General features: G+C 39.5%; 2 protein-coding genes across 6 annotated transcripts in view; both read right to left on the bottom strand.

Moving 5' to 3' along the window:
• The window catches only part of mon2 (MON2 homolog, regulator of endosome-to-Golgi trafficking), a 37,601-nt gene extending 24,503 nt beyond the window's left edge, over window positions 1–13,098 (bottom strand). For all 4 annotated transcript variants that reach the window (XM_034879983.1, XM_034879985.1, XM_034879984.1 and 1 more), the window contains exons 1-4: window positions 12,594–13,098; window positions 4,522–4,585; window positions 3,142–3,269; window positions 51–182 (exon numbers count right to left, since the gene is read on the bottom strand). In XM_034879983.1, coding sequence (XP_034735874.1) covers window positions 51–182; window positions 3,142–3,269; window positions 4,522–4,585; window positions 12,594–12,701 — 432 coding nt within the window. In that variant the 5' untranslated portion in view covers window positions 12,702–13,098. The remainder of the gene's footprint in view (window positions 1–50; window positions 183–3,141; window positions 3,270–4,521; window positions 4,586–12,593) is intronic.
• A 1,578-nt stretch (window positions 13,099–14,676) lies between these two features.
• Window positions 14,677–25,745, bottom strand: part of slc6a13 (solute carrier family 6 member 13) — a 17,292-nt gene continuing 6,223 nt past the window's right edge. Inside the window, exons 5-15 of one of the 2 annotated variants that reach the window (XM_034878103.1) lie at window positions 22,983–23,064; window positions 22,521–22,653; window positions 22,081–22,215; window positions 20,054–20,157; window positions 19,718–19,842; window positions 19,388–19,500; window positions 18,936–19,073; window positions 18,228–18,330; window positions 17,714–17,814; window positions 17,282–17,452; window positions 14,677–16,303 (exon numbers count right to left, since the gene is read on the bottom strand). In XM_034878103.1, the coding sequence (XP_034733994.1) occupies window positions 16,139–16,303; window positions 17,282–17,452; window positions 17,714–17,814; window positions 18,228–18,330; window positions 18,936–19,073; window positions 19,388–19,500; window positions 19,718–19,842; window positions 20,054–20,157; window positions 22,081–22,215; window positions 22,521–22,653; window positions 22,983–23,064 (1,370 nt within the window). In that variant the 3' untranslated portion in view covers window positions 14,677–16,138. The remainder of the gene's footprint in view (window positions 16,304–17,281; window positions 17,453–17,713; window positions 17,815–18,227; window positions 18,331–18,935; window positions 19,074–19,387; window positions 19,501–19,717; window positions 19,843–20,053; window positions 20,158–22,080; window positions 22,216–22,520; window positions 22,654–22,982; window positions 23,065–25,745) is intronic. The other variant, XM_034878104.1, reaches the window with a different exon arrangement.

Here is a 25,745-nt window from a genome sequence, read left to right as displayed (position 1 = left end):
ATATATATATAGTTTGTGTGATATAGGAGTGGGTTGTTTGTTTTGTGTACCTTGGAAAGTACTTCATCATGTACCACTGTGTTGGTGGTTAGAAGGACCAGGACCGTCTGTAAAAGTTTCAGCTCCTCCAAACCATTTTCCATCAGCTGCCACAACATGTTGATGATGTTCCCCGCAGCTGCCTGTCATGTACACACAAACAAAAAAACCATTCTTTATTGACCTTTTTTAAAATCTTGGCATATTACTGATCATCCACCAGTGTGCACACTCAAGTTCGTTTAGTTCAACTCAGGACACAATATCAGAGCTGCTAGATTGTGCTAGATTCAGCCTGAGGTCACGCAACCCTAAATCTAAGACTTGCACAGAAACACACACTTGTGGGACCAGCTGGTCCTGCCTGCCTAGGGGTCACAACAATATAGAGTTGAATAACCCCAAAGCTAGCTGCCAGTTAATATCATGTCACTTCATGCTCACAGAAAGTGACACTGTCACTGACACACAAGTCCTTTTGTAGGTCAAGCAGTCCAAAATACAACTAGTCCTCAATCAACCCCTCTGAGCTAGATCACTGGAGGTATGGTTACTTAAAAAAAAGGTGAAACTTTTTATTTAAATTAAGATTTTGCTCACCGATTTTAGATTTAGAAATGTATTACATAAAAGTATTGTTCAGGAACCGGTCTCAAAGTCACTGTATCGGTATCAAAACACTTTCACCAATAACGCTTCCAGCCTCTTAAATGTGAAGATTTGAAATTTAGTTATATTTAATCTTTCACATTTGTGAAGCTGGAAGCATTATCGGCATCGGTGAAAGTGTTTCGATACGGGTACTGATACCAATAGAGTGACTTCGATACCCGTTCCTGGACGAAACGTTTTTTGATACCAATTTTATAAAATCAACTATAACAAAAGGAGGGTTCAACATTACGACGCAATTATTATTATTAATATTCTTTTTTCAGCTCCTACTAGGTGAGCCCCGACTCTTTGCAGAATGTAGAGTTTTTCAATCAAAATGTCAGCTAGCGATTAGTAGAATCAGCTGTTAGCTAAGCTATCGTTAGCTTCCCAGTAGGGGTTAACAGCAGAAGAGGGGGAACGAATGGTGAATCGTGCCGTGTCGTTGTAAATCCTCGTAAAACAGGATTATTATCTTGTGAATGCACACAGACCGGGTACTGACAGCTTCGCCTCCTCACCAGCATGAGTTTCACCAATCAGAGGAATCACTCTGGGATTGTTCAGAATTGTGGGTAATGAAGTACTTATCCACGACATTACGTATAAAAGATATTTATCTCAAAACAAGGTTGGTGCCCCATGAACTTTTGGCATCTACATGAGCATATACAATCGCTTAGTCATGTCTTAGCTGGTTTTAAGTCTACCATCGACGGTTAAGATTTTATGGTTTATTTTTGCTTCTGGAACCAACTGTGGGCTGGATTGTTGAGCTCTATTTGTGTACCAATTGAGTGTCTGCCCTTTTCTATTACAACATTTTCTTTAAAGACTTTTAAACAGATCACCACATTCTCGCTACACAAGTACTTAGGTTCCACCAGTGAAACCTTAAGAGTCATTACCGAGGTTGTAGACTTTTGTTTTGCGATGCCTTCAGGTAACTTTTAAACCCTGCAGTTCAGAGTTGCTGATGAGTGCTGCTGGATCAGAAAATGTGTGTTGTAAAATATGTGAAGTTAGTCCGTAGATGTCTTTGATGTTCTAGATGTTTGTTGGGTGCAAGAGTCTGATGATAACAGCCATCCAAAGACAAACTCTGGCAGAGGGTGGTAAAAGAAAAAAAGAAACAAAGACAAAATGCTATCTCAAAGGCCAAGAGAAACTCCACAAACTTCACACGAGCTGAGAAAACCTGCCTCACATGAGCTGCCCTTGAACAAGACACTCCTCACCACAAACTACTCAAGACTCTCCTACCACTGACAGAAGCTTTGAAACCTTTGTAAGCCTAATTCAATAAACGCCGGATATTAAAATGGAAGGCTCCATGAGCTTTCAATAACAGTCATTTACAGTGTACTAACCAGGCAGTTGTGCGTAAGCTCCAGGGGACCAGCTTTGCTTTTTTCTAGCTTGATGGTTTTGACTACAGGCGTTACAAGACAACTGCATGGCATAATGAGTAGATGTAGCCACCAGTGACAAGACTATATTAACTTCTAATTTTTGGATTGGGTATTGATGTGTTGCACTGATTTCTGTATTGATCTGACTGAAACTTAAGGAACGATGTGCCTAAGTTAACTAACTTAAATTTGCAAGTGTGTGTAAACCAAATGTGCACAATCTTTGTCAATATGCATTTTTTTGGTGGTCGCCAAACTGGAATGTATTAATTGTGAAAATCCACATTATGCCACTATACATATAAAATGAAATGCCAAGGAAAAACAAACAGCTGTGTTGAGTGATCAAGGTATTGCATGAGCACAAGCACATAGCACATCTTTGAAGACATATTCTCTAAGCTCTTGTTTTTTTTAGATATTTGTTTTTTTAATGACCCCTTGGGAAAAGCCTTCTTCACATGGACATGTGTATTGATTTGACACTGTTGGGAAGATAATCACCTTGTTTCATTTTGGAAGTAGAGTGACACAAGGTAATGAATCCAGATGAGAGCAGGCTCCTATTGATTTCACTTCTTAAAACCACCTTACCAAAGGGAAAGATGGAGGAAATGATGCCCGAGAGACTTTGTGGCGCAACAGCTAGATACTTTGCAGTTGATGCTAGGTGTTTATGCTCGGATTCAGAAGCTGAACCAAAAAAAGTCATGGCCCTACATCGTTTAGCTACGGAAAAAAACACAATCTAAGTATTCTGACTTCCGCTAAACCAACATATTTATATTTTTTAATTTCTCTAATATTTTACTGGCCTAATATTTATCAAGAGTAACACTGATCAAGAAAGGCCAATGTGTGTTACATATTAATAAGTAAAAAATAATGTTTATTATACTGCTTTTTGATTAGGTTAAGAAATTTGCTAAGCTCCATTTTGTATGGAATGTATTTTGTAAGGTACTCTGAGTATAAGCCTTGGTGTACTGTATGTGAATGCCAGCTATCAAATCTAAGGCTAGCTCATAGGGCTCACCTCAGACACCACCTCGTGGGACATGAGTCTCTGGATGGCGGCCAGACACAGCTGGGTGATCTTCGGCTCTTTGGTGCCACAGCCCATCAGAAAAGGTTGCACCACCTCTGAGCTGTTCTCCTTCAGAGCTGCAGGAAAAGGACAGAGATATAGCTAAATATTAGATGGATGCTGTCATAAAATTCAAAGACATGATTTACAATGCCTTACATTAAAATCAAATATATTGCTGCATAAAACAAATATTGTTCCAAGGAACAGATTTAACGGTCAAACATGTTTTTTAAAAATTTAAATAAATAACAGGAGACACTCTGTATCTTTGAATAACCCTCCTGGGATGCTCCAGTGTGCACAATTATTAATCCAAGTTTGATAATGAAAGACTTGTTGATCCAACTAGCAAAGATTGAAGATGTATTTGTACTGGGTTTAATTATGGAATTTAAAGTGCCCATATTTTGAAAAAAAAAAATAATTTTTTTCTGGGATTTGGGTGTTATTTTGTGTCTGGTGTTCAATTGGCGCTTTAAAATGGTTACTTACAACAATGTACATAGAAAAATGCTGTCTAAACACAACAGTGAACCAATGCTTTGCAGCCAACTACCTGTACCATTTTTACCTTCATTTTATTTTGTTTATTCCATGATTTGCGACCTGTACAACAGGTTTCACCATTCAGTCTTTTTGTAACATCTCATTAAGCTGCTGTGACAACTACCAAATCCATTCTGGGAACAAAGATAAATGAGCTCTGCTACAATGAGTTGCTGTGCAGTTGAAAGTTGGCAGAGAGTCAGTCAGAGTCAGACAGGCAACACTAGAACTCGGAAAATGTCAACTATGCGTCGACTCTGCAAATGTTGCTAACAGATGAATGTTGTTGATCTAGAAAACAAAGAAATTATTTTCTTTTCAAGCATTTAAAGAGACCCACCACATTTAAAAGTGCTTTATAATGATATAATACAATCAAAATACAGTGGATGTTTCTTGTATGCAAAAGCTGTCTTGTGGACATAAAAACATGAGTAATATTGTTTGTTTGCATGTATTTTTTATTCGTATGGGACCCTACCCACTAATCAACATTTACACTGTAAAAACAAAAGTGACCAGTTGGTGATTAAAACAGCAACTTTGTAATCCAAAACCAACAAAAACAAATCAGACGAAGCAGGGTAATACTATCAAAAATAATCTAATTTAATAGATTAAATACCAACCCGAAGATCAAAGTCAATTCAAATAAGTCAACATGATACAATATGTTGTGGGATAATGTATGAGAGTTCATTGTTTCAATTGCAAACTCTACCAAAAGGGGCAACTAGATATCTCAGTTGTGTTAAACCACCACCCTGACGGCTTTCTTACCTGCCAGTATTTCTGTATTCCTGGCTGCAATAGTCTTAATCTTCACAATGCCAGACTCTGCGGCCTAGAAGGTAAAAAGAGAGAATAAACATTTAGGTTATTAACATTTAATGGAACATGTATCAAAAGGGGCAGCGGCACCACTGGGCTACCGGTGGCAGACACAACCTCTTGTAATGATGGCCACAGGGGAGAAACAGGAGGGCCTGGCTGCAGAGAGACAGACGGAGGGCTGGTGAATCGGTTAAAAATAGGCTTTGACTTGAGAGGGATGTGCTAGTACAAAGTAATTTCCTTAGCTAAGTGTCTGGCAGGGGTGAAATTGTAAGCGGGAAGGTGGAACGTCGAGAGAGAAAGGGCACGAGGAGGGGACGACATGGAGACGTAGACTAAATGAGAGTCAGTATGTGTGACAGAAATGGAGATACTGAGCATTTACCTAAAAAAAAACAAAAAAAACAAAGGCTGTTCTTATCTTTCTAGAAGTGCATGCTACCGCAAGCCTGTGGAGATAGTCTCTCCTTCTGCTTCTCATCTCCCACATCACTTCTCCACCCTCTCATGTCTTGTCATTGCCATGCGAAAACACCACTTTTCATACTGCATATCACCTGTATAAAAGTGCAAATGTGTACCTTTAGACATTAACTGCACGGCAAGATCATAACTGACCTATTATTTATCAGTCATCATGTCAATGAGCATTCATCCTTCAGCATCCCGATTCTGAGCTGCCTAGCAACAGCAGAGCCCACTTATAGCAGAAAGAAACTAACTATTCATGCATTTTATCACCGTTGAATATGAGTTTGGTTAAAAGAAGGAAAATATAGCATTTAATCAATTTAATATTTTAATCTGGAGAAAAGTACACAGCTTGTAATCACATCTAGCATATTGATGATGCCAGTGGTGACAGCAACACCAACTGAGCAAACAGCCAGTGGGCCAACATTACCTTGATGCATTTTTCATCCAACTACTGCATGATCCGACTAACTCCTAAGCATGCATGTGTTACAAATGACTTGATCCTCATCATCCTGTAATCTCTGCAGCCACAGAAATAGGGTATGAAAATAAGACATTGTATCCAAGTGACCACTAAGGGACAAATTCAAGTCTTAACATGGTGAAAAAATGTCTTATTAGTGGAAAAAAGGCAGTCTACCGTCTACAATATGTAAGCACAAAATTATAAACAATTCATACCACTTTGGATTAAACACAAACGACGGGGAGAAATAATGCAATTGCCCTATCAATAATTGCATAACTTTCATTAACATGTCATTTCAACAGACATAAACCAAGCAAGAGCTGGTCGGTGGGCTGGGCTGGTAATACAAACTGAGCTGGCCTATTACCACAGCTCCTTAAAGAAGTTAATCTCTAAAAGAAATGCTAGTCTCCTTCTCCTCCTTTGTTCCTCAAACATTGCCAAAGGTCTTTACAGGGTAATAAGTAGAACATAGAGGTTTTCTTTTGTCCCAAATAATTACAACCATGCTGTGGCTACTTTTGATATCCCCATAATATACTGTAGCTATGAACAATAACTGAAGAGACAAGTGCCTCGAACTGCAAAGTATGGGGTAGTGGGGATGTTTTTTGAGAAATAAGCAATAAGCAATATTTCCAGCTTTATCATAAAAGCCAGGGCAATGGTTTCTCTTGATTTGGTCAATTAAATTTAGACCTACGTTGCAGCTGTGGTTGGATGAGTTTAGGGCTCCAACGATAAATTTAAATATCACTAAATATGAAAATAGTAATAGATTAATTTTATGATCAATAATTGTTAATGGCATGTATCAAGGAAAATTGATAAACACTTGCTGTGATTTTGCCAGCATCTCAAACTTTGAGAATTTGGTCAGTTTTATATAATTGTAAATGTATAGGTTTTTTAAATTTAAAGACAGAGCTGTCAGCTCTGCGAATTTGTGAGGGGTATTTTCCTCAGACAAAACTATCGAGCAATCATAATAAAAATAAGACATATTCATTGATATTCGTTATTAGTCATTGCAGCCTAAGATGAGCTATTCTTCAGTGGCTGCTGCTTTTCAGATTCATTCAAACGTCTGATGCACTATTGACACCTGATGTAGTACAACTTGAGATGCACAGATTAAAATTTTCTAGGCCGGTTCCGATTTTTCATTGAGTTTTACCCGCCGATTCCGATTTCATTTGTTTTCTAACCACTTAACAGCACACACAAATATTTAACAGACAATCGTTAGCCATAAAAATAGAACTATATAAATTACACCTGGTGTGGGAAATTCACAAATCTAACGTGCAATGTTATGGAAGAACCATTTCCTTCTTTTCACATCCAATATCCAACAAAAACAAGTTGATATATTTAGCAAACTAAACTTCTGTATGAAAACAGGTAATGCGTTTGTTCAAAAGGCCGTCTATAAGCGTGTCGGAGAATAGCGCGGACACGCGGCGGAAAAGTTGAGAAAAAGAGACTCGCTGTCCGAGGGGTTAACTAGCCAGTGGAAGTCGTGTGTGTCCTTGAGAACTGTAAGTCGTATAACTTATGTTGTTGTAGGATTTTGTTGTTTGGGTTCTTCACCTGTCAGCTAGGTTGCACCTGGCTGTTGATTCGGTATAATGACAATAGTTGATCGCCCTTGTTTACGTTTTTTGTTCATATTTACATGCTACAGCAGTTGCACTGCATTAACCTAATTAATAGTGGGTTTATTAGTTATTATTTGCTAGCCTATATATAATTCAAATGCATTGTGCATGGTGGCCTTTACAGTGTTATTTATTTATGGCATTTGACCAGCATAAACTCGGCATATGTCAGACTGACCGGCCAGTCGCCGGTCATGGCCCAATCCGGTCAATCGGTGCATCTCTTAACATAACTGCATAATGCGCTACCAGCTATCAATCTAGTCAATTGAATTGGGTCACCTAAAAATCCTGCAGCCTGTGGCCCAAGGGCAGTAGGTGTGATGAGCATGTTTTCTCTAATCAGGAAGTTATAAATAGTAGTCCAAGTCCACTTCAAATACTTCTGATGAGAGCCTTCTTGGAACTTATCAAAAGGCCTGCCTTTCCCAAAATGGTCACTTAAATTAAAAACAAGACCACATGGATTATGATGATGATGATGGATTATGATGATGATGATGATAATGATGATGATGATAGAAGTGTGGTAATATAGAAGGTATTAGCCTTAACCAGGTATTTGGTCCCCAGAATGTTACATGATAATATTGGCTGTTAGGGAGAGGATTTAACAGGAGGCTGATGAGGATGAGACACAAAAGTCATCATTGTGTAAAGCCCACCTCAACGGTTGTGATTGGTGCCTCTATTTGGAAAAATTGGACATGGACTTTAATGGGCTCTTGGCCAGCGGACTTGCAGAGATAACCTCAAATTTGCCTGAAGTTTGTAAGGGTTTTCCCAGGCTATCTGGGACTGGGTATCAGACCTGAACACTTTTCGGTACCCCCAACATGTGTCCACAGCATTGGCTGTGTAAAGTATAGAATATTGGCATTGCATGCTTGGTCAGCTTCTTATGGTTTGTTCACGTATGGCTTGATTTGATATTTCTAGATCTAGACTAACTTTGTAACTTTAAGGCCTTGACACACTAACCCGATAATCGGCCGTCAGACAGTCTGGCGAGGTCGTTGAGTCGAGTCTGTTTGGTGAGTTCCGTGCCGTCGTCCGTCGTCCTTCATTTTGGCTGACCTAACATGCTCGGTCAGAAGGCGTGCACTACCGACAGTTGGACTCAAATGACCAATCTGATCTTTTAAACTGTACTTTGTCAATCTGAAATGAAGACAGATTCAGCAACCGGATGGCACATTTCTCGCTTAAAATGTTTTCAGAAAGACTTGAATTGTTTTAGTAAAATATGAGATTGTATTCTGAACAAGCCGCCATGACAGTCTGGCGTTGAATTTCCGGAGAAACCAGACCAACGTGACACGTTAATCCAAGCAGCTGCTGTCGGCGTCACTTTGGTGAGTTCCAAGGAACTACTTCTGGCCAACTTGGGAAGTCAGTCAGTCCGACGTCCTTTTCTGCCAACGGTCAGCCGTCAGGTTAGTGTGTCAGTGCCCAATTTCATTCAGGCAGAGTTCTTGTGAGTCAAGACAACAATTAAACAAGGATACCATTTTTTTTTTTTTAAGAGTTTGGCATATTTAATCAAATTAAAAAAGGGCTTGTATTAAACATGCTTATAATAGTCATTCCCAGCTACTGAAAAAAGTATTGTTTTGGTATTGGTAAGAAAATCCGGGTTTGTATTGGCAACAAAATGTAATCTGTTGAACTGATACCCAGCCCACACCACTTACACTTGTATTTACAACTTACTACTTCAGATCAGATCTCTCAGTAAACCTGTAGGATCTAGTTAGGCTACATTTCAGCACAGGGATTTTAGATTTGATGAGTGAGTGACTTGCATGAAGTAAATCTAGTATGACATTTGAATCATTTAGGTGATCTGGTTTTACCATAACGATGTACAGTATATTACAATTGAAGTATTGTCTATGCTAATGTTTTGGAATTATACGGATGCAAACCATTAAGCAAAAATGCTGGGACTGCAGTTACCAGTACAATCCTGGACTAGGGCTCCACGATATGAGGAATATATCTATTTGCAATTATTTAACTGATATTGCAATTGCGATATGATTCACGATAATGGAACAAGTGGTCATTTTTGTATCATTATTCCCATTGGAAAATATTAAAATTAAAAAAGTTAAAATGAGTGTGATTTATGCAAGGATCTGTACCAAAAAAAAGTCTGTAGGATACCATTTGTAGGCCGGGACATCTCTGCAGCATCACAATACTTCATTCAGAATGGTGGAAAAATATTTTACCTTTAACAAATATGTATCTGAGATTTGTATATTGAACTAGTCCATATTGCGATTTTGAAAGAAATTGCAATTAATTGTGCAGCCTAATCCTGGATAAAGTTGATTTTAAAATCTCAACACCCAGCAGAGAGTAACACATTAAACACTGGTGTCAGCTGTACGAACAATGGCCGAACCAGACGGTCTCAGAAAGTGTTTCCAGTTCTTCTCCAGGCCCTTTACTGTGTGGAGATCCTCAAAGCAGAACTGACCCACGTCTGAGAGCCAGCTCATTTCTTTCAAGACTTCCTTAGAAACATGCTGTGTCTATAAACTCAGCAGTTTTTTTGGAACTGACTTAGCATAATATAAAAAAGGGCTTATTCAGTCAGAGTGTCAGTGCAATAGTGTCCGTTCACAAAGTCCTCACTCCATGTTGCAAGTTACTTTGTCTCTGTACAGCCTACATGATAGGTCTAGCAAATGAGTTGTTGCAATCAGGCCAAAGGTTGCCCATAATGCTTTCAATAGCCTAATTCTGCAGGTTTACCAAGATCAGCCGTCACATTTCACTGTGAGCCACATGCAGTTGACAGCACTTGACCCATCCACAAAAGAGTTTAAGGCTCGCTGCTTGATGTTTTTTTTTTCACCTTGGGAAAGCAATCAGAACACAGCAAACAGCGAAGCCTTGTCAGTTTCACTGACTCAATGAGAAAGAGGTTGTGCGTGTCTGATGCTAAGATGCAGACAAATCAATGGTACTCTTCTTGGCTCCTCTTAACCAAGAGTAACCACAGACTGTGGCGCAAAGTCTCTGTGGGAGATGGACTGGGAAATTGGGGAGGAACTGGAATGTAGATGGGTTGGGAAATGAGGACAGGGCTTCCTGATTCTTCTTTTGCAATGAGAACACAATGTTTTGGTATTGAGTTTTGAAAACTTACAAACAAAGATAAAAGGTTTATGCAGCTAATTTGTTTCAAATTTAAATATTAAAATGTGGATTACATTCATGTGCTACAACAGGCACCGACATTTAGATTCACAACAATGGCCACCAGTACCCAGCTTGTTTGTAGCAACTTAACATCCCAGCAAATATAACCATGACAGCTCAAATTGGAAAAGATTGCTTCAATCACACTATCAACCGGAGCGTGAGTGAGCTCAGGTTGTGGGAAACACCAAAGTGGCTCCCTGTGCTGCTGTGAACCCTGAGGGGAAATATATTGAAAAGGACAAGGAAACATGGGTGGTGATAAATCAATTTAAAAAAGGAGATGGTTGGAAAGGTCCCTAGCCAAGGGCCTAGAGATGCCTGAGATGTGAGACATGCAGTGACGGAAACATTTAGGAACTGGAAGCACTTGCTGAACCATTTCTTTTTCTCACAGTAATGTAGTCTTTTAACCATGGTGAGAACCAAACCCCTATTTCCACCGTTTGCTGTGTGTCGGCTCCGTGCTTAACACCCCTCATTACCCGCCAGGTCCAGATTTGTTGCGGAACGGCTGCGACCATGACCGACAGCTGAAGTCTAGAGGACCCAAGAGATCTCACGATTTCATTTAGAATAGAACCACAAAACCAACAAGTTTGTTTCCATCCAGAAATGTATTGTGCCGCTGAGCTGGTTAACAAATATTTCCATAGCCTCAAAAGAAGCCCACATACAATGCAGCATTTCAGCTATTGACCTGTGTGACCATATATATGCAGGCAAACATTGAGCTTGCTTTACCTGGGAATTAAGGTAAAGAGGATCTGACTGAGATCTTGTCAGTTAAATCACATCACATTGGCAAACACCGGCTGCTCTGTGTGCATTTCCGTGACAAGTAAATGATAGAACAGCATCTATATGTCCACAGACACAACATGTTCAAACCACAACAGCAAGTGAATGGAAGTTGTGTTAATCCAATATTGTATGCCTCGTAATTTTATGTAAATGTAATGTTGGGTAAAAATGAAATACTATACAGTCTAGATGTAAATGAATGTAATGAGCCCTGCGGACTGCTGAACGCAGATTCCATAATAGAGGGTTGTGTTGCTTGAGGCAAAGTTGAGTCATAAAAGCTGGGTTGACTGTTGACTTCTCCATGTGAATCTAACAACACACGTACACTATAGAAGGCACTGACATCTGACATTGCCCCTCTTTGTACTATTCTGTTTTTAAATTAGGCCATGATGTCACCAACAGTGCTACACAACGAAGCCAGTCAGCAGCCGCAAACAGGGAGTCATTCCAAGGACTGTAAAAAAGCACTTGTATGAAAGGTTTGTTAGCTGTGTCAATGCTGACAAGCTTGTTGTGTAAAACAAACTGTGAGATCCTTGACAGATATATTCAGGCCAAGCAGAGGACTTCTATTGGCAAATGTCAAAAGCAAAACCTTTTGCTCAAAACAACTCACCAGACAATTGTCCAGTCATCAATGCACTACTGCCCTGGTATTAAAGTTAGTGTGTCTGGGTCTCACAAATCACAAAGAAATAACACTAGTGGAATTTATCTAGCCAAGCTGATTGTTTTGGCTTTAGTTGTGGATGTTTTGACATATCAATCTCCGATTTCTCCAACTATCCCTGTACAACAGGTTTGAATAGACAAGTGTTTGAGGTGCTGAAAGCATTGGAACATGAGAGACAATGTCATGTCATGTCAATGTTATTTTTTAAAGACCTTCTGGTGCCCATGTGAGGAAATGTTTCTGTGAGTGTGTAATTAGACATTATTATGACTTGACCCTTTATCATACAGTTTATTTTGCATGTCTTTGTGTTTTTTTCTCCAATGGCTAAACTGTACAGTACCAGTCTCTAGCAATAAGTGGTCGCAAAGTGGGGAATGAAAGGCAACAATTCACTATTTCAATGCTTCACATTGGCCTTAATAACCAAATGGTGTGACACGTGCCACCTGTATATCCCTTTAATTGAAAGCCTGGTTGGCAGGAAGGCCCAGCCGACACAACTTTTAATTTAACGTTACCCGTATGAGGACAACTCAGCGTCCACATCCCACAACAGAGTAACGTTAGAGGCCCGGTGCTTGGTGGGGAAAAGGGCTCATATAAACAAATTCAACAGTCAAAATCCATATCATTTATGAATATAAGCTCAGATACACAAGTGAAACAAGCTGCTGAACACTCAGTAAAGCTAGCTAACTAGCCGGCTAACCTCTTTGACTGGGGGGAATTTCTTCTTGCACTCCATGGACAGAGACCGCAGGTCCGTCTGCATGTTCTCCAGCAATTTCTTCACCGCTTCTGGACTGCTGGTCGACATCTTTGACGGGGTCTTCGACAGAAATCTCAAGTAACTTCACACGATAAGGAATGCGGGAGCGCAGTCGCCCCCCACCCATCCACAGCGGGAATGTAGTCCGTTGCTACTTTATACGGCTCCCTCGGAAAATAAAATAAAAACGCCGCGGTCCATTGATACAGTATCCCACTTCTCTGCTTTGAGTGTCCGTGCGCAGCAGAGCAACGATGACACCGGCATACGTTCCTCTTCTTCAAAGCCCGTTGACATTAGCTTCGTAAAGTAACATCACTCCCCTTTATTTCGAGTTATTATGGCTGCTCATTAATCGAATATGTTTTGTCAAATTGAGCAGTCTACCATCAGCGGCCGTCAGCTCCACTTCCCTTCCCACAATGCTTCGGTGGACAGTGACACGTCATTTGGACTTCCGTAAACAGTGACAACAGATTCAGAATGTTGACTACAGCGACCCCTGCTGGGGAAGCTTGATACAGAGAGGCCCTTCACTACTGCACCACCTAAAGGCTAGGAAAGAATTTTCTTCAGCAGAACTGGATAATTTAAAAAATATATATAAATGTTTCAATTACATAGTGGTAGAATGTAAGTTATTTGCGTATTTTAGGTACAAGTTTGATGTAGACCTGTGTGTTCTTTAGTGGAGTATTAAAATGTTCTACTTCTTACTTGAATGTTTTCCGCCACTACATTTAACTGATAGCTGCTGTTGGTAGTTTTTGGGTTCACAGATTGTGATTTTGATCCAAAACACATGTCTTATTTATAAAATATGATGAATGCTTAGGGTTAAGTGGCCCAACAGTATGCATAGCAGTTAAACTGAGCTTCAACCAACATTAAAATGCTGTTTACATGTATCAGAATATCCAATTCTAAAATATGTAATAATGTAACACTGACGGTGGTTATTTTTGCTTCGGATAGTTTAAGTACATTTGTAGGTAGTGATCCTTCTGCACTTTTACCAAATAACATTTTGAATGCAGGACTCTTACTTATTATTGAATATTCTTTCACTGTGGTGTTGTTCCTTTTCCTTTGGTAAATCATCTCAATATTTGTTTAATACATAACTGATACTAAAACTTAGACATAAGTTTGACATAATATAGAAAATATTTAAAAGTAAAAACACAGTATATAATTCACATGCATTCAGAATGCCAGTTCACTATAATTAGATTTTTATTTCAAGGTTAATAATCCATTCCCCGAGGCTGCACAGTGACTGCACTATAGGCACCTGATTCTTTTCAGATTTCAGGCTTTTCCTTTAATCATGATTTTTATTTGAATTCTAAATACAAGAAACAATTCGGCCTGTTATCCGTATTCAACATGTAGGTGCTTGTCATCTCACAATGAGCCCTCCTCCACCTATGGCTTTTTGTTGGCTGCTGGAGTTTTGTGTTGTCTTGCTGAAGAAACAGCTTGTGTCCTCAGTGACTACAAACCTTTAAATACTGGTAATACTACTTTACTAAATGTCAAATTGAGACATTTTAAAATTAGCCCACATTGTTAATCTTGTCCAAAAATTAAAGCGGACAAGGCAAGCAATTCACAATATTTCTGGAGATTTTCAGTACATTGAGATGTGAAGAAATGACAGATTAATGCTTATTTGTATGAGTCAAACCATTTCCCCAGCATCACTGACTATAAGTAACCCCTTGTACAAGCCATTTAGATGTTGGGTATATAGCTGAAAACTTACTTTATTCCAGCATCCTACATATGGAGGATGTGAAATGACACCCAAAACAGCCTGCTGATTTTAAGGTGTGAGGGGCAGGAAACTAAATTATCCATAAATGCAGAGCCCATGTTTTTTTGTTTTGCATTAAAAGTGCTTATTTTTAATCTAACTAGTGTCTACTAACCAGTGTGATGGACCTTATGAATATTGAGTTATTGAACGATGTTAAACTACATGTCCTACAAAATATAAAAATATCTGTCAAGAGAAACGTTTCAAATGAAGGTATTTTTTATTCAGTCATAAAAAATAATTTTAGCATATAAAAGTTATGTAAAGGTATTCCCTATCAGGAATCAATAATTTCAACATCTAAAGAAACACATGCTCAAGTTCATTATTAAACAGCAAAAAAAAAAAAAGAGATGTCAGGAGAGATGTTCATTTTGGAATGAAGCCCTTCAACCAACTGCCCTGTTTATATTATCTAAATGGCCCAACTGCCTCCTTCAGGCACTTTACTTTTTAATTTCATACAAATCAATGCATTAGAGATAAGGCAAAAACAACTACATTAAAATCATGTCAATAATCAAAAGATTGAAAAAAAGCATGACACATTTTCCTGTAACTCTGCAAATGTTCAGCAAAACAAATAAAAAACATATTGAATGAATGAACATTGTAACATTGTTCTGAAAAAAACAACAACAACAAAGCTTAATTGAGTTGAGTTCTGGTTAGTTCAGCTAAATGTACTCTAAACTAGTACTTATACTACTAACTGTACTCCAAACCGTGCTTGGATTCTTTGTAATGAGAAAATTTTACATCCTGAGATGATAAATTTCTACAATACAGCAAAAACTGGAATACGCTTGAACACTGTATACAGAAGTGCATTTGAACACACACACACACACACACACACACACACACACAGAGCTTTTATTCATGTGACTCCTCTTGTGCTCCATTTGCAGCAGATAGCCGATAGAATCAACAAAGTAACTGTAATGTCATGTCATGAACATTAGAGATGTCCACAAACAGAAAAACAAATGCTTCCTTAGAAAGCAGACACAATTAATGTAAATTCTTAGCCACTGTGTTACAACAATGGCTACATTATTTCAAGTGTACATGTTACTCTGCCACTAGCAACTTAGATGGAAACCAACTTATGTAACTCTTTAAAGGGGCTGTACTCGACATTTAAAAAATCAATATAGAAGTAAAGAACTGTTTCTTGTGTAAAGATATAGTATATGGCCTCCTGAACAGAGGAGGAAGTCACTGTTCCTCTGTTTGGGTTGTAATCTGAGCTTCTCTGTTCCATGTTTTGATAGCCGGTCCGGCTGCAGGTGTGTGTTAGTACATGTGAGTGCCTTGTGTGTGTAACAGTGCAGAAGGTTGTGATAAAACGCTGGTATTTAACAAGTAAGAGAACAGTCCATGAGTGCCTTATGGACTCAATCCAAGACCAGTTTGTTTCTGAATATCTAGTACAGCCCCTTTGAGTAGGAATGCTGATGGCATTATACTGAAGGTGGTGTACAAAAAAGGAAACTCCAGCAGCAGATCAGCAGTTACATAGTAGGGGACTGCAGCGTGCCTGAATGCCACCCTGTCTGGTGAGGTATTGCAGAGACAGTTGGGATGGGGCCAGACAGAGTGTCAAAGCTGAGGAGTGACCTTTGACCCCTACAAGGCTCTGATTCCAAACCTCAAGTCTCTAGCAATGAGACTCTTTTTCATCAACAGGGAAGTAGCCGTCCTTAGTGGGAGGTGATTTCTGATGGAGGCTGTCGCTGTCTGCTGCGAAGATGGCCAGCAGCTTCTCCTGCTCCAGTTTGGTCTTCGGTAAATCAGTGGAAGGAGTGGTCAAGAGAACAAGGCGCTGTAAATGAAAAATGTATAAAATTAAGAAAAACTTGCTAGACCAATTTTCTTACCATTAACATTATTAAAGAGATTATTCAACATCAGTAATGCGATAGCTTACATGGCAAAAAACTGAAAACCAGGAACATTGTGCTTATTGGTAAACACCTTAATATCTAGACATCAATAATGTGATAAGTTGTAAACATATTATCATAATATTGTTCTTTTAAATAATTTTATATAACTGTCATATTTAAGCTTTACTAAAAAACAAAAAACAACACATAACTCTAATATTTGTTACCTTAATTATTACTTGAGTATTTGACCCATTGGGGCAGTGCAACTTGCACCTAATATTGACACATTATAGCCCTATAAAGTTGTTATTGTGCATATGTTAGTACATGTGTAAGCGAACATGTTAGTTCGGCAAATATGTAGCGACAATAGCATTCTTTTGGAATTTCTGTTTCTGTTCATCTGTCATTTCAATATTGAGCCATCATCACTGACATTTTAGTTCTGTTTTAGTCTTCACCAAGTCCGGAGGGAAATATCTGGCTCTTTAGTGGATAAATGCTCCAGCGTGTTCACCTAGTTGCTAACTCAGTTTTTCTGCTATTCGGTCCTGGGCAGGTATTGTTTATCAGAGCTTTGAAAAAGGTTGCTTGCTGGAAACCAGGTCAATGAGAGTGGTGACACTGAACCAAACAGTAAAGTTGTGAAAGCAAAACAATGAGCTGAAAGATGCATAAATGCTCAATACTAGCAGCTGCACAGTTGGATGCCAATTCTCTGTGGGTTTATTACTAAGATCAACCCCTTTCACATACACATTATCATGTGGTCCATTTCCAATACAAAAGTATTGATGAGAGCAGCCTTAACACAATTTATTTTCCCAAGTGGTACATTCTTCTAAAATGACAAATGGCAAAGACAGTTATTTATTTGCACTTAAAAACGACAGTTTATTGGTAAAACGTACCTCTCTCAGTGTTCCAGGGGTGTAGTACAGTTTCATTGCTACCCAAAGAGGGATACACAGCATGGAGGACAGGGCCAGTATCCAGCCAATCCCATATCCCCACCATGGATATACATATTCATTGTTGTACTTCAGAGGTGAGTACTTGATCAAGGCGAAAGCAAAGGTTCCCTGATAACAGACACGAAGAGAGATATGTCATGGTTCTGGTTGGGTGTTGGCTATGTTACATACTTTATATTTTAAATGATATTAGTCCATCCTAAACCTCAATTCCGTTTTTTGTTAAGCTATAGATAAAGTAGGCTTTCTTTGACCATTTGTGGTCTTCTGCTAATTAAAATGTATTTTCACTGTTGACCAGCAGATGTTGCCCTTGCTTTGGGAGGGCAGTGTGAAAGCGTACATGTTAAAAATGAATGTAAGACCCACAATGCATGTTGCAGGAGTGAAGAAAAGCCAGCAATATTTGATGACAGGGCTGGGGCGATAGCCGATCATGTCCTCTATGTTGTCATAGAAACGGTCAGCACCTAAAATCGGGGAGAGATGAGAGAAATGCAGTGGGGACTTACTTATTGATATTAATGTCAAGACTCACTCTATGAACTGCAGAAATGTTAAAGGAAACACATTAATTATGCTCATGATTGGCAGAAATGACTGCTGAGCAACCATAAGATATGCTTTAAAACAGTAAGCTACTGTGATTTTATTGAATGTTCTATATATTATTTATTTACCAAATAAACCAACAAATTGAAATAACACTCAAAAAACTCTTTGGCTCGAATGAGTGAGCACAAGAAAAAAGTGGATACTTAGCGATTGGCTGAACGCAGAGGGCAGTGTGGACCGGGATGAATAGTGCTTAGTTAGAAGAAAGCCTTTGTAGTTTAAATCCCCTCTTTTATGCATTCCCAAATAGCCTACCTAACACACTCACCATAAATCCAAGCGATGCAAACAGTCTCAAATATAGCCACGAAGAGCAGGCAGACCCCACTTGCTGCATAGTAGTCAAAGAGCTGGAAGATGTACATGCCACCCTGTGGAGACAGACATGGGTTTAAAACTAGGTATAACTACCAAAAGAAAACCTCCAGGCTGTCTTATGATGAGGAAAAACTAAGACTGCATTAGCCACTCATTCATTTTGTGTTCAATTCTACAAAGTGTAATACAGCAATTATTTTGTGAAGAAGACCATAATCAAACAAGTTGAAGAAACAATTGGCTGGGCGGGAAGGGAGTATCAGCTGTTTATGTGGACTGAAGGCTGTTAACCAGAAGCTGTAGTAGGTAGAAATGGGCAGTTTTATTTTAAAATACTGTAAGTGTGGTCTGCTTAATAATCTAGAAGATAAGAAAGTCTCCACTGACCACACACCAAAGGTCTTTAACATGCCGCCAATTAACATCCTCGTTATTATCTTAGAGATGGTTATATTAAATGTAAGTATTGCTACCATGATTGTCCAATATTATGTCAAAATTTCTAAATGTTACTTCGAAAATCTGGTTTAAATTAAACAGGGTTTCCATATAAGCTTTGAATGTAGAGTTAGAGTTACCCTCCATTGGGCAAGATTACTTGTTCATTCTGTAAACGTATTGTGTGAAAACATTATGAAGTGAGGTCCCTGAGACCAACCTCTGTCAGCATGATGAGTCCCAGGATGAAGGACGCCACAGCCACTGCCAGGATAAGGAGTTCTCTGCGGTATTTACGCCGGAAGGTGGCAGGATACATGTCCACCATGGCTGTCACCAGGCTCTCCACACACACAAACTAATGAAGAAAAAACAAGAATAATGAGACTTTAAAAATACAAGGCTAGTCAAAGGTTGGACACGCGTTCTCATTCACTTGTATGGAACTGTAAGTATATATGAGTGTATATATTTGCTTGTGCATGGTTGCATGCAAACACAATTTCTGCAGATATGTACACATACATAATCCATGGTGCTTTACATCTTTGTTTGACACTGTAATACTACTAATGTGTCTCTTTCTCTGTATGTGTGTGTGTGTGTGTGTGTGTGTGTGTGTGTGTGTGTGTGTGTGTGTGTGTGTGTGTGCGGTGCATATGTTAGTCTTACTTGACTGTCCAGTCCCAGAAAGACGATCATGATGAAGAAGCAGCAAGCCCATAGAGGGGAGAAAGGCATCATGGACACAGCACGAGGATAGGCTATGAACGCCAAGCCTGGACCTGAGTTGGAACAAATTTTACATGTATATTTTTATTAAAATTACCATTATTGGTCGTCCTTGCTTATGTGACTGCAATGAAAGGATGTCATTAATATCAATAAAACCGTAGAGGCCATTGAGAGGCTGAAGGAAATCCCTCAATTCAAGTGGGAAGACCATGTCTCAGGTAGATTACCTTACATTGTTTTTTTATAAATAGTAAAAGAAAAACCAACCAGATTCAGCCACTTCAGAGATGGGCACATTCTGCTCATAGGACATGAAGCCCAGGATGGAAAAGATGGCAAACCCTGCAATAAAACTGGTACCACTGTTCAGGAAACAGAGGGACAGGCAATCCCTGGAAATAACACAAAGAGAGGCATGTAATGATTAGAAACTGCATGTGTGTCCAATATTGTCTGGACTAGACATATGATTCCCGTTTATACAAAGATAGAATGTCCATCTTCAACAATTATGGGTGTAATCATAGTAATTTAAGACGGAATAGTCACTTAGTGGTGTGTGGTTAATCACAATGCCCAGCGCATTCTCATTGCAGTCCTTACTTGTAGCAGTTGTTATTGTATTTGTTGTAGCTTCCCAGAGCTGTGAGGCAACCCAGGCAGATGGCATAGGAGAAGAAGATCTGAGTCCCTGCATCCATCCATACCTTAGGACAGAATACAAACAAGATAATCAGACAGAGAACACATATTTAAAGGCACAAGATAATAATAACACACATAAATCAGTTTTTTTGTTATGTTTTTTGTTATGTGAGGGGGGAGCTGGGGGAACTTATATCAATGTTAAAAAAAACTCATAAAGTAAAATGTTCATGCCATGAGACCTTCAAAATCGGCTGAAGATCTACATGTACTAGAGTTAACTTTATTATCTTTTAGAGAAACATTGCACATGTGTTAATACTGATTGGATTCAACCCATGGTTTACCAACCTAGCATCCTTTATAACTGAGCTGTCAGGGCTTTCTGAGCGACATCCGCTCTCACATACAGAATAATTACTAAATATAACTGAACCATCAGCTGATCATGACAAAACATGCAAAGAATAACCGTAACTGGACATTTTCATTCTAGCCTGCATACTTACAACAGATTAATACAAAAAAGGGATGTAGATTCCCAGAAGACTTGGTTCCTTTTGCTACTGTATCTGGTATCGATTGCAAACCCATACACATGAGAAGTGACTAGGAACAACAAGGAATGTTTATCCTACCAGCGTAAATACTGAGAAGGACCATTTCATTACAATGTAAAGGTAATACGAATGAACACCAAAATTATTACTACATCAAGTGTCTGGGACTGCTCTCCTCACACAGCCTCCCATACCCTTCATATTAAAAGAGTTCTTGCCACTCCCACCTTTTTAAAAACACCGTCCGACGACCAATGTATCTATTAAGTCCCAAAGCTCTTTACCCCAAAACTCACCCTCTTAACCCCTTCATCCTGACATTACCCATCCAGAAAACCCATTTATCCATTCCTGTCTCTCAGAGGCATAAAGTGCAGCACTTTTTTTACCCTCTCTTTGAACACTTACTCACACTCCAAAATTCAAATGAGGTTTTTCTTTATACTTGCAATTCTGGTAAAGTGCTCCCAGGGCACTGGGGCATGTTTTAGATAGCTGGCAGCAAGCCTTGAAGATCTGATTGACTGGGGGTCCAAACAACAACATAAGCTCTGGACACAACATGACACAAAGGCAGGTATTCTCAGGGCACCAGCTCCACCAGCCTAGCTTGTCTTGGCCTGCACACACAGGGCTTGCATTCATCCCAAGAGCCCTGAGAGGGATTTAAGAGGGCCCCTCTTTTAAATTTTCACACTGCTTGCAATCTGACGGCAAGGAATTACATAATTGTAAAGTCCCTGTTACCACCACCATTCCCAGTCCACTCTCTTCCATTTGGAATGGACAAATATTTCATTGATACCTTCCCCTCAAGACAAATTGGTGGCAGCAGTGTTTGTAAAAAAAAAAAATTGTAAAGGAAGCTATGTTTGTGTTCAGTGCAAAAGTATGAAGTAATGTCACAGGAGTGAATAAAAAAAACCTGCAGTAACACTTTTTGGTCATTAAGAGGCAGTGGAAACAAGCTGTGGACAGAACACTGGTACTCATCACCATTCAAGTTGGTATGGCAAACCTGGTAGCAAACTGTTGCCTTCAAATTAAGTCCAATAGTCACTCCCTTCATAGCAATTCTTGAAAGGATTTACACGGACCCCATTTAACGACACAGCATCTTTTCTGAGCAAACAAATTCAGACAAGATGTGTAACAAAACTTTCAAGCAAAAACAAACTAGCTCAAATGGTGTGCAATATGTTGTTAATAAACGTTTTCAATGCCTTAACTGCCTACACAACCAATAAAAAACACATTCCAGAAATAGCAACTTCCTCCACGTAGATGATCCTGATTCAACCAGCAACTTTTGAGAAGATGGTCAGCCACTGTATCTCTAAATCACAGTTACATTTGACAACTGTTCTGCTAGGCTTGCAGATGTTACCTGTTTTTGTTTGTGTTTCTGTCTAAAAAGCAGACTACCTGTGGGTCAGACAGCCGTCCCAGGTCGGGGTAGAGGTAGAAGTGGATTCCCCTGGAGGCTCCAGGCAGGGTAACCCCTCTGATCAGCAGGACCACCAGCATGGCATAAGGGAAGGTTGCTGTAAAGTAAACAACCTGCAAGGAAAAAGCAGTACTTCTTAATCAGACATGCATGTCGACATGACTTGTGTTCAGGCTACATGTAATATTGTGTTAAATCTGTCAACATCTGACATTTAAAAGTGTCTGCACAAATAAAAGCTTTATCATATGTGATTTTTAGTTGATGAGGTGTGAGGCCATTCCGCCATTGTGGTTAACACTGATCGCGCTAGCAGCAGAGTTTGTGCGTACTGTATTTCTTATGCTTCTGTAAATGCTGCAGAATACTATCTACTAATACTCTCTCAGTCCTGTAGTGAATGAAGGAGAAGGATCACCCTGCCAGTAGACTTTACTCCCTTCCAGATGCAGAAGTAGCAGATGACCCAGGCGACGGCCAGACAGATGACTAGGTCCCCATTCAGAGAGCCAATGTGATCAATACCTGAGGAAATTCTCAGCACTCTTCGCCTGTGGCATGGACACAAAACATTAGATTGTTTTTTTTAGTCTTAGAATTTATTATATACCACAATCATAGTATTTATGTTCACAACTTTTCCAGTAAAACGTTTTGTCTAAACTCACTAGCGAAGAAGCTAAGGGTCTGAGCTTTTCAAAAGGCCTTGGAGAAAAACTACAAATCTTTGGAACCAGTAGTAAAAGTTGTTTCTAGTCTAACAATCAAATATTTTTAAAGCAGGATGTAATACAAGTTTACGTTACTTGGTTGCATATTTTGTAACTTGTTGGCACCTACAAGGCCATTTGAGGACATGGAAAAACAAAAAGGCACTTACTCCCAGAACTCAATGACAGGAGAGGTGGTGTTCTCATGGTGATTGATGGAGCTATTCCCCCTCTGAAATGCCATACAGGAATCTTGAATGAAAAGAAAGACAGAAAGACATTCAATGCTGTGAAGAAATCCAAGCTTTCTCTAAGGTTTCCAAGTTACACACAGGCAAGTGAAACAATGCCACCACTGAGGCGGAGGAGTGAAATGGTGCAGGAACTTTCACTTCCTCAGGATACAATAAAACTATAAATTAATTAAATGTTGAAGGAAAACGCCAGGAAAAAACAAACATCATATACTGTATGTATATACAGTGGCAAGTTTGGGCACCCTAGGTAAAGATTTGTATTAATGTGCATGAAGAAGCCAAGAAAAGATGAAAAAATCTCCAAAAGGCATCAAGTGACAGATTAGACATTCGTATAATATGTCACAAAAAGTTACATTTTATTTCCATTTTTTAGACTTTCAAATTCACATCCAGCACACGGACTATCAGCACTGGCGTCCCCCAGGGGTATGTGCTCTCCCCACTGCTCTTATCCCTCTACACCAATGACTGCACCTCAAGAGACCCATCTGTTAAACTCCTGAAGTTTGCTGATGACACAACGGTCATTGGCCTCATCCGGGACGGTGATGAGTCTGCCTACAGATGGGAGGTGGATCAGCTGGCTCTCTGGTGCAATCAGAACAACCTTGAGCTTGACACTCTCAAAACTGTGGAAATGATCGCGGACTTCAGGAGGAGCCCCCTCACTCTTCCCCCGTCACCATACTCAACAGCCCTGTGTGTCTGCAGTGGAATCCTTCAGGTTTTGGGATTCACTATATCCCAGGACCTAAAGTTCCAGCCCAATAATGACACCATCATTAAAAAGCCCCAGCAGAGGATGTACTTTCTGCACCAGCTCAGGAAGCTCAACCTGCCTAAGGAGCTGCTGATCCACTTCTACACAGCCATCATCCAGTCTGTCCTCTGCACGTCCATCACTGTCTGGTCTTGATCTGCCACCAAAAAGGACAGGAGCAGACTACAACGGACAGTTAGGACTGCAGAAAAGATCATCTGTGCCAACCTGTCCTCCGTTCCTGATATTAATACTCTTCCAGAGCCAGGAAATGGGCAGGAAACACCACTGCAGACCCATCTCACCCCCGACACAACCTGTTCCAGCTTCTCCCCTCTGGCAGGCGCTATAGAGCACTGCATGCCAAAACCAACAGACTCGGGAACAGTTTCTTTCCACAAGCCATCACTCTGATGAACAGCTGACTTCTTACAGTGTTAAGTTCAATTCTGTGCAATAACCCTGTATCACTGTCTCTAATCAGCACCTGTTTACTGGTTCCACTCATTATTCCTCTTATTTAGTATTCATTCATTATTCTCATTCTCATGTCTCACTTATTATTTAATATTTACTATTTACTCATCATTCCCATTCTCACATCACACTTATTAATTGTTATTTATTCATCATTCTCATTCCCTACTCCAGAGCTGTTCATAATGTTCACACTGTTCATATTCTAATAAAATAACATACGTATCCCAGTATCCTTTGCTCTATGCTCCACATTTAAATACATTTTTTTTGCAGTATTTGTTGCACTCATGCCTCTATATTGTTTCTGTTTAGACCATGTTTAGATTCTGATTCTGAAAATAACAGAAAACAAAATAATGGTGCCTGCAAAGGTTTGTGCACCCTGCAGAGTTTGCAGCATGCACTGCCCCCTTTCAAAAGCTGAGACCTAACAGTGTAATGGATTGTTCTCAATCATTGTCTGTTTTAAATCCCCAGACTCATCTGACCTTGCCCCAACAATCATCACCATGGCTTCTTCTAAGCGGTTGTCTAGAAAACGGAAATTAAAAATAGTTGACGTTCACAAGCAGGAGAAGGCTGTAAAAAGATAGCAAAGCGTTTTCAGATGCCAATATGCTTTGTTCAGAATGTAATTAAGAAATGGCAGTCATCAGGCATGGAAGTTAAAGCAAGATCTGGAAGACCAAGAAAGCTTGCAGGGTTGTGAGAATAGCAAGTCAAAACCCACATTTGACTGCAAAATCCATCTAGAAAGACCTGGCAGACACTGGAGCTATGGTACACCATTCCACTATAAAGAGATACTGTTACAAATATGGTGGTCATGGAAGAGTCATCAGAAGAAAACTTCTTCTATGTCCTCACCATGAAAATCTGCGTTTCAAGTTTGCAAATAAACACATAGATAAGCCTGATGCATTGTGGAAACAAGTTCTGTGGACCGAGGAGGTTAATATAGAACCTTTTGGCTGCAATAAACAAAGGTACGTTTGGAGAAGAAAGGGCACAGAATTTAATGAAAAGAACCTCTGTCCAACTGTTGAGCATGGGGGCGGATCAATCTTGCTTTGGGGTTGTAGTGCAGCCAGTGGTACAGGGAACATTTCACGAGTAGAAGAAAAAATAGATTCAATAAAATTTCAGCAAATTTTGGACGCTAACTTGACACCATCTGTGAAAAAGCTGAAGTTAAAGAAAGGACGGCTTCTACAAATAGATAATGATTCCAAACACACCTTAAAATCCATGGTGGATTCTGGACCTCAAGAGGCATAAACTGAAGGTTTTACAATGGCCTTCACAATCTCCTGGATCTATCCAATCTGTGGATAGACCTTAAAAGAGCAGTGCGTGACAGACAGGCCAGAAATCTCAAAGAACTGGAAGACTTTTGGAGTACCTTTGATACCTGCAAAGGTGTGTGTGTGGGG

Source organism: Etheostoma cragini, chromosome 8 (assembly GCF_013103735.1).
Source record: "Etheostoma cragini isolate CJK2018 chromosome 8, CSU_Ecrag_1.0, whole genome shotgun sequence".
In the NCBI taxonomy this organism is placed as follows: Eukaryota; Metazoa; Chordata; class Actinopteri; order Perciformes; family Percidae; genus Etheostoma; species Etheostoma cragini.
The sequence above is the reverse complement of the archived record's forward strand: the minus strand, read 5'-3'. Positions and strand labels throughout refer to the sequence as shown.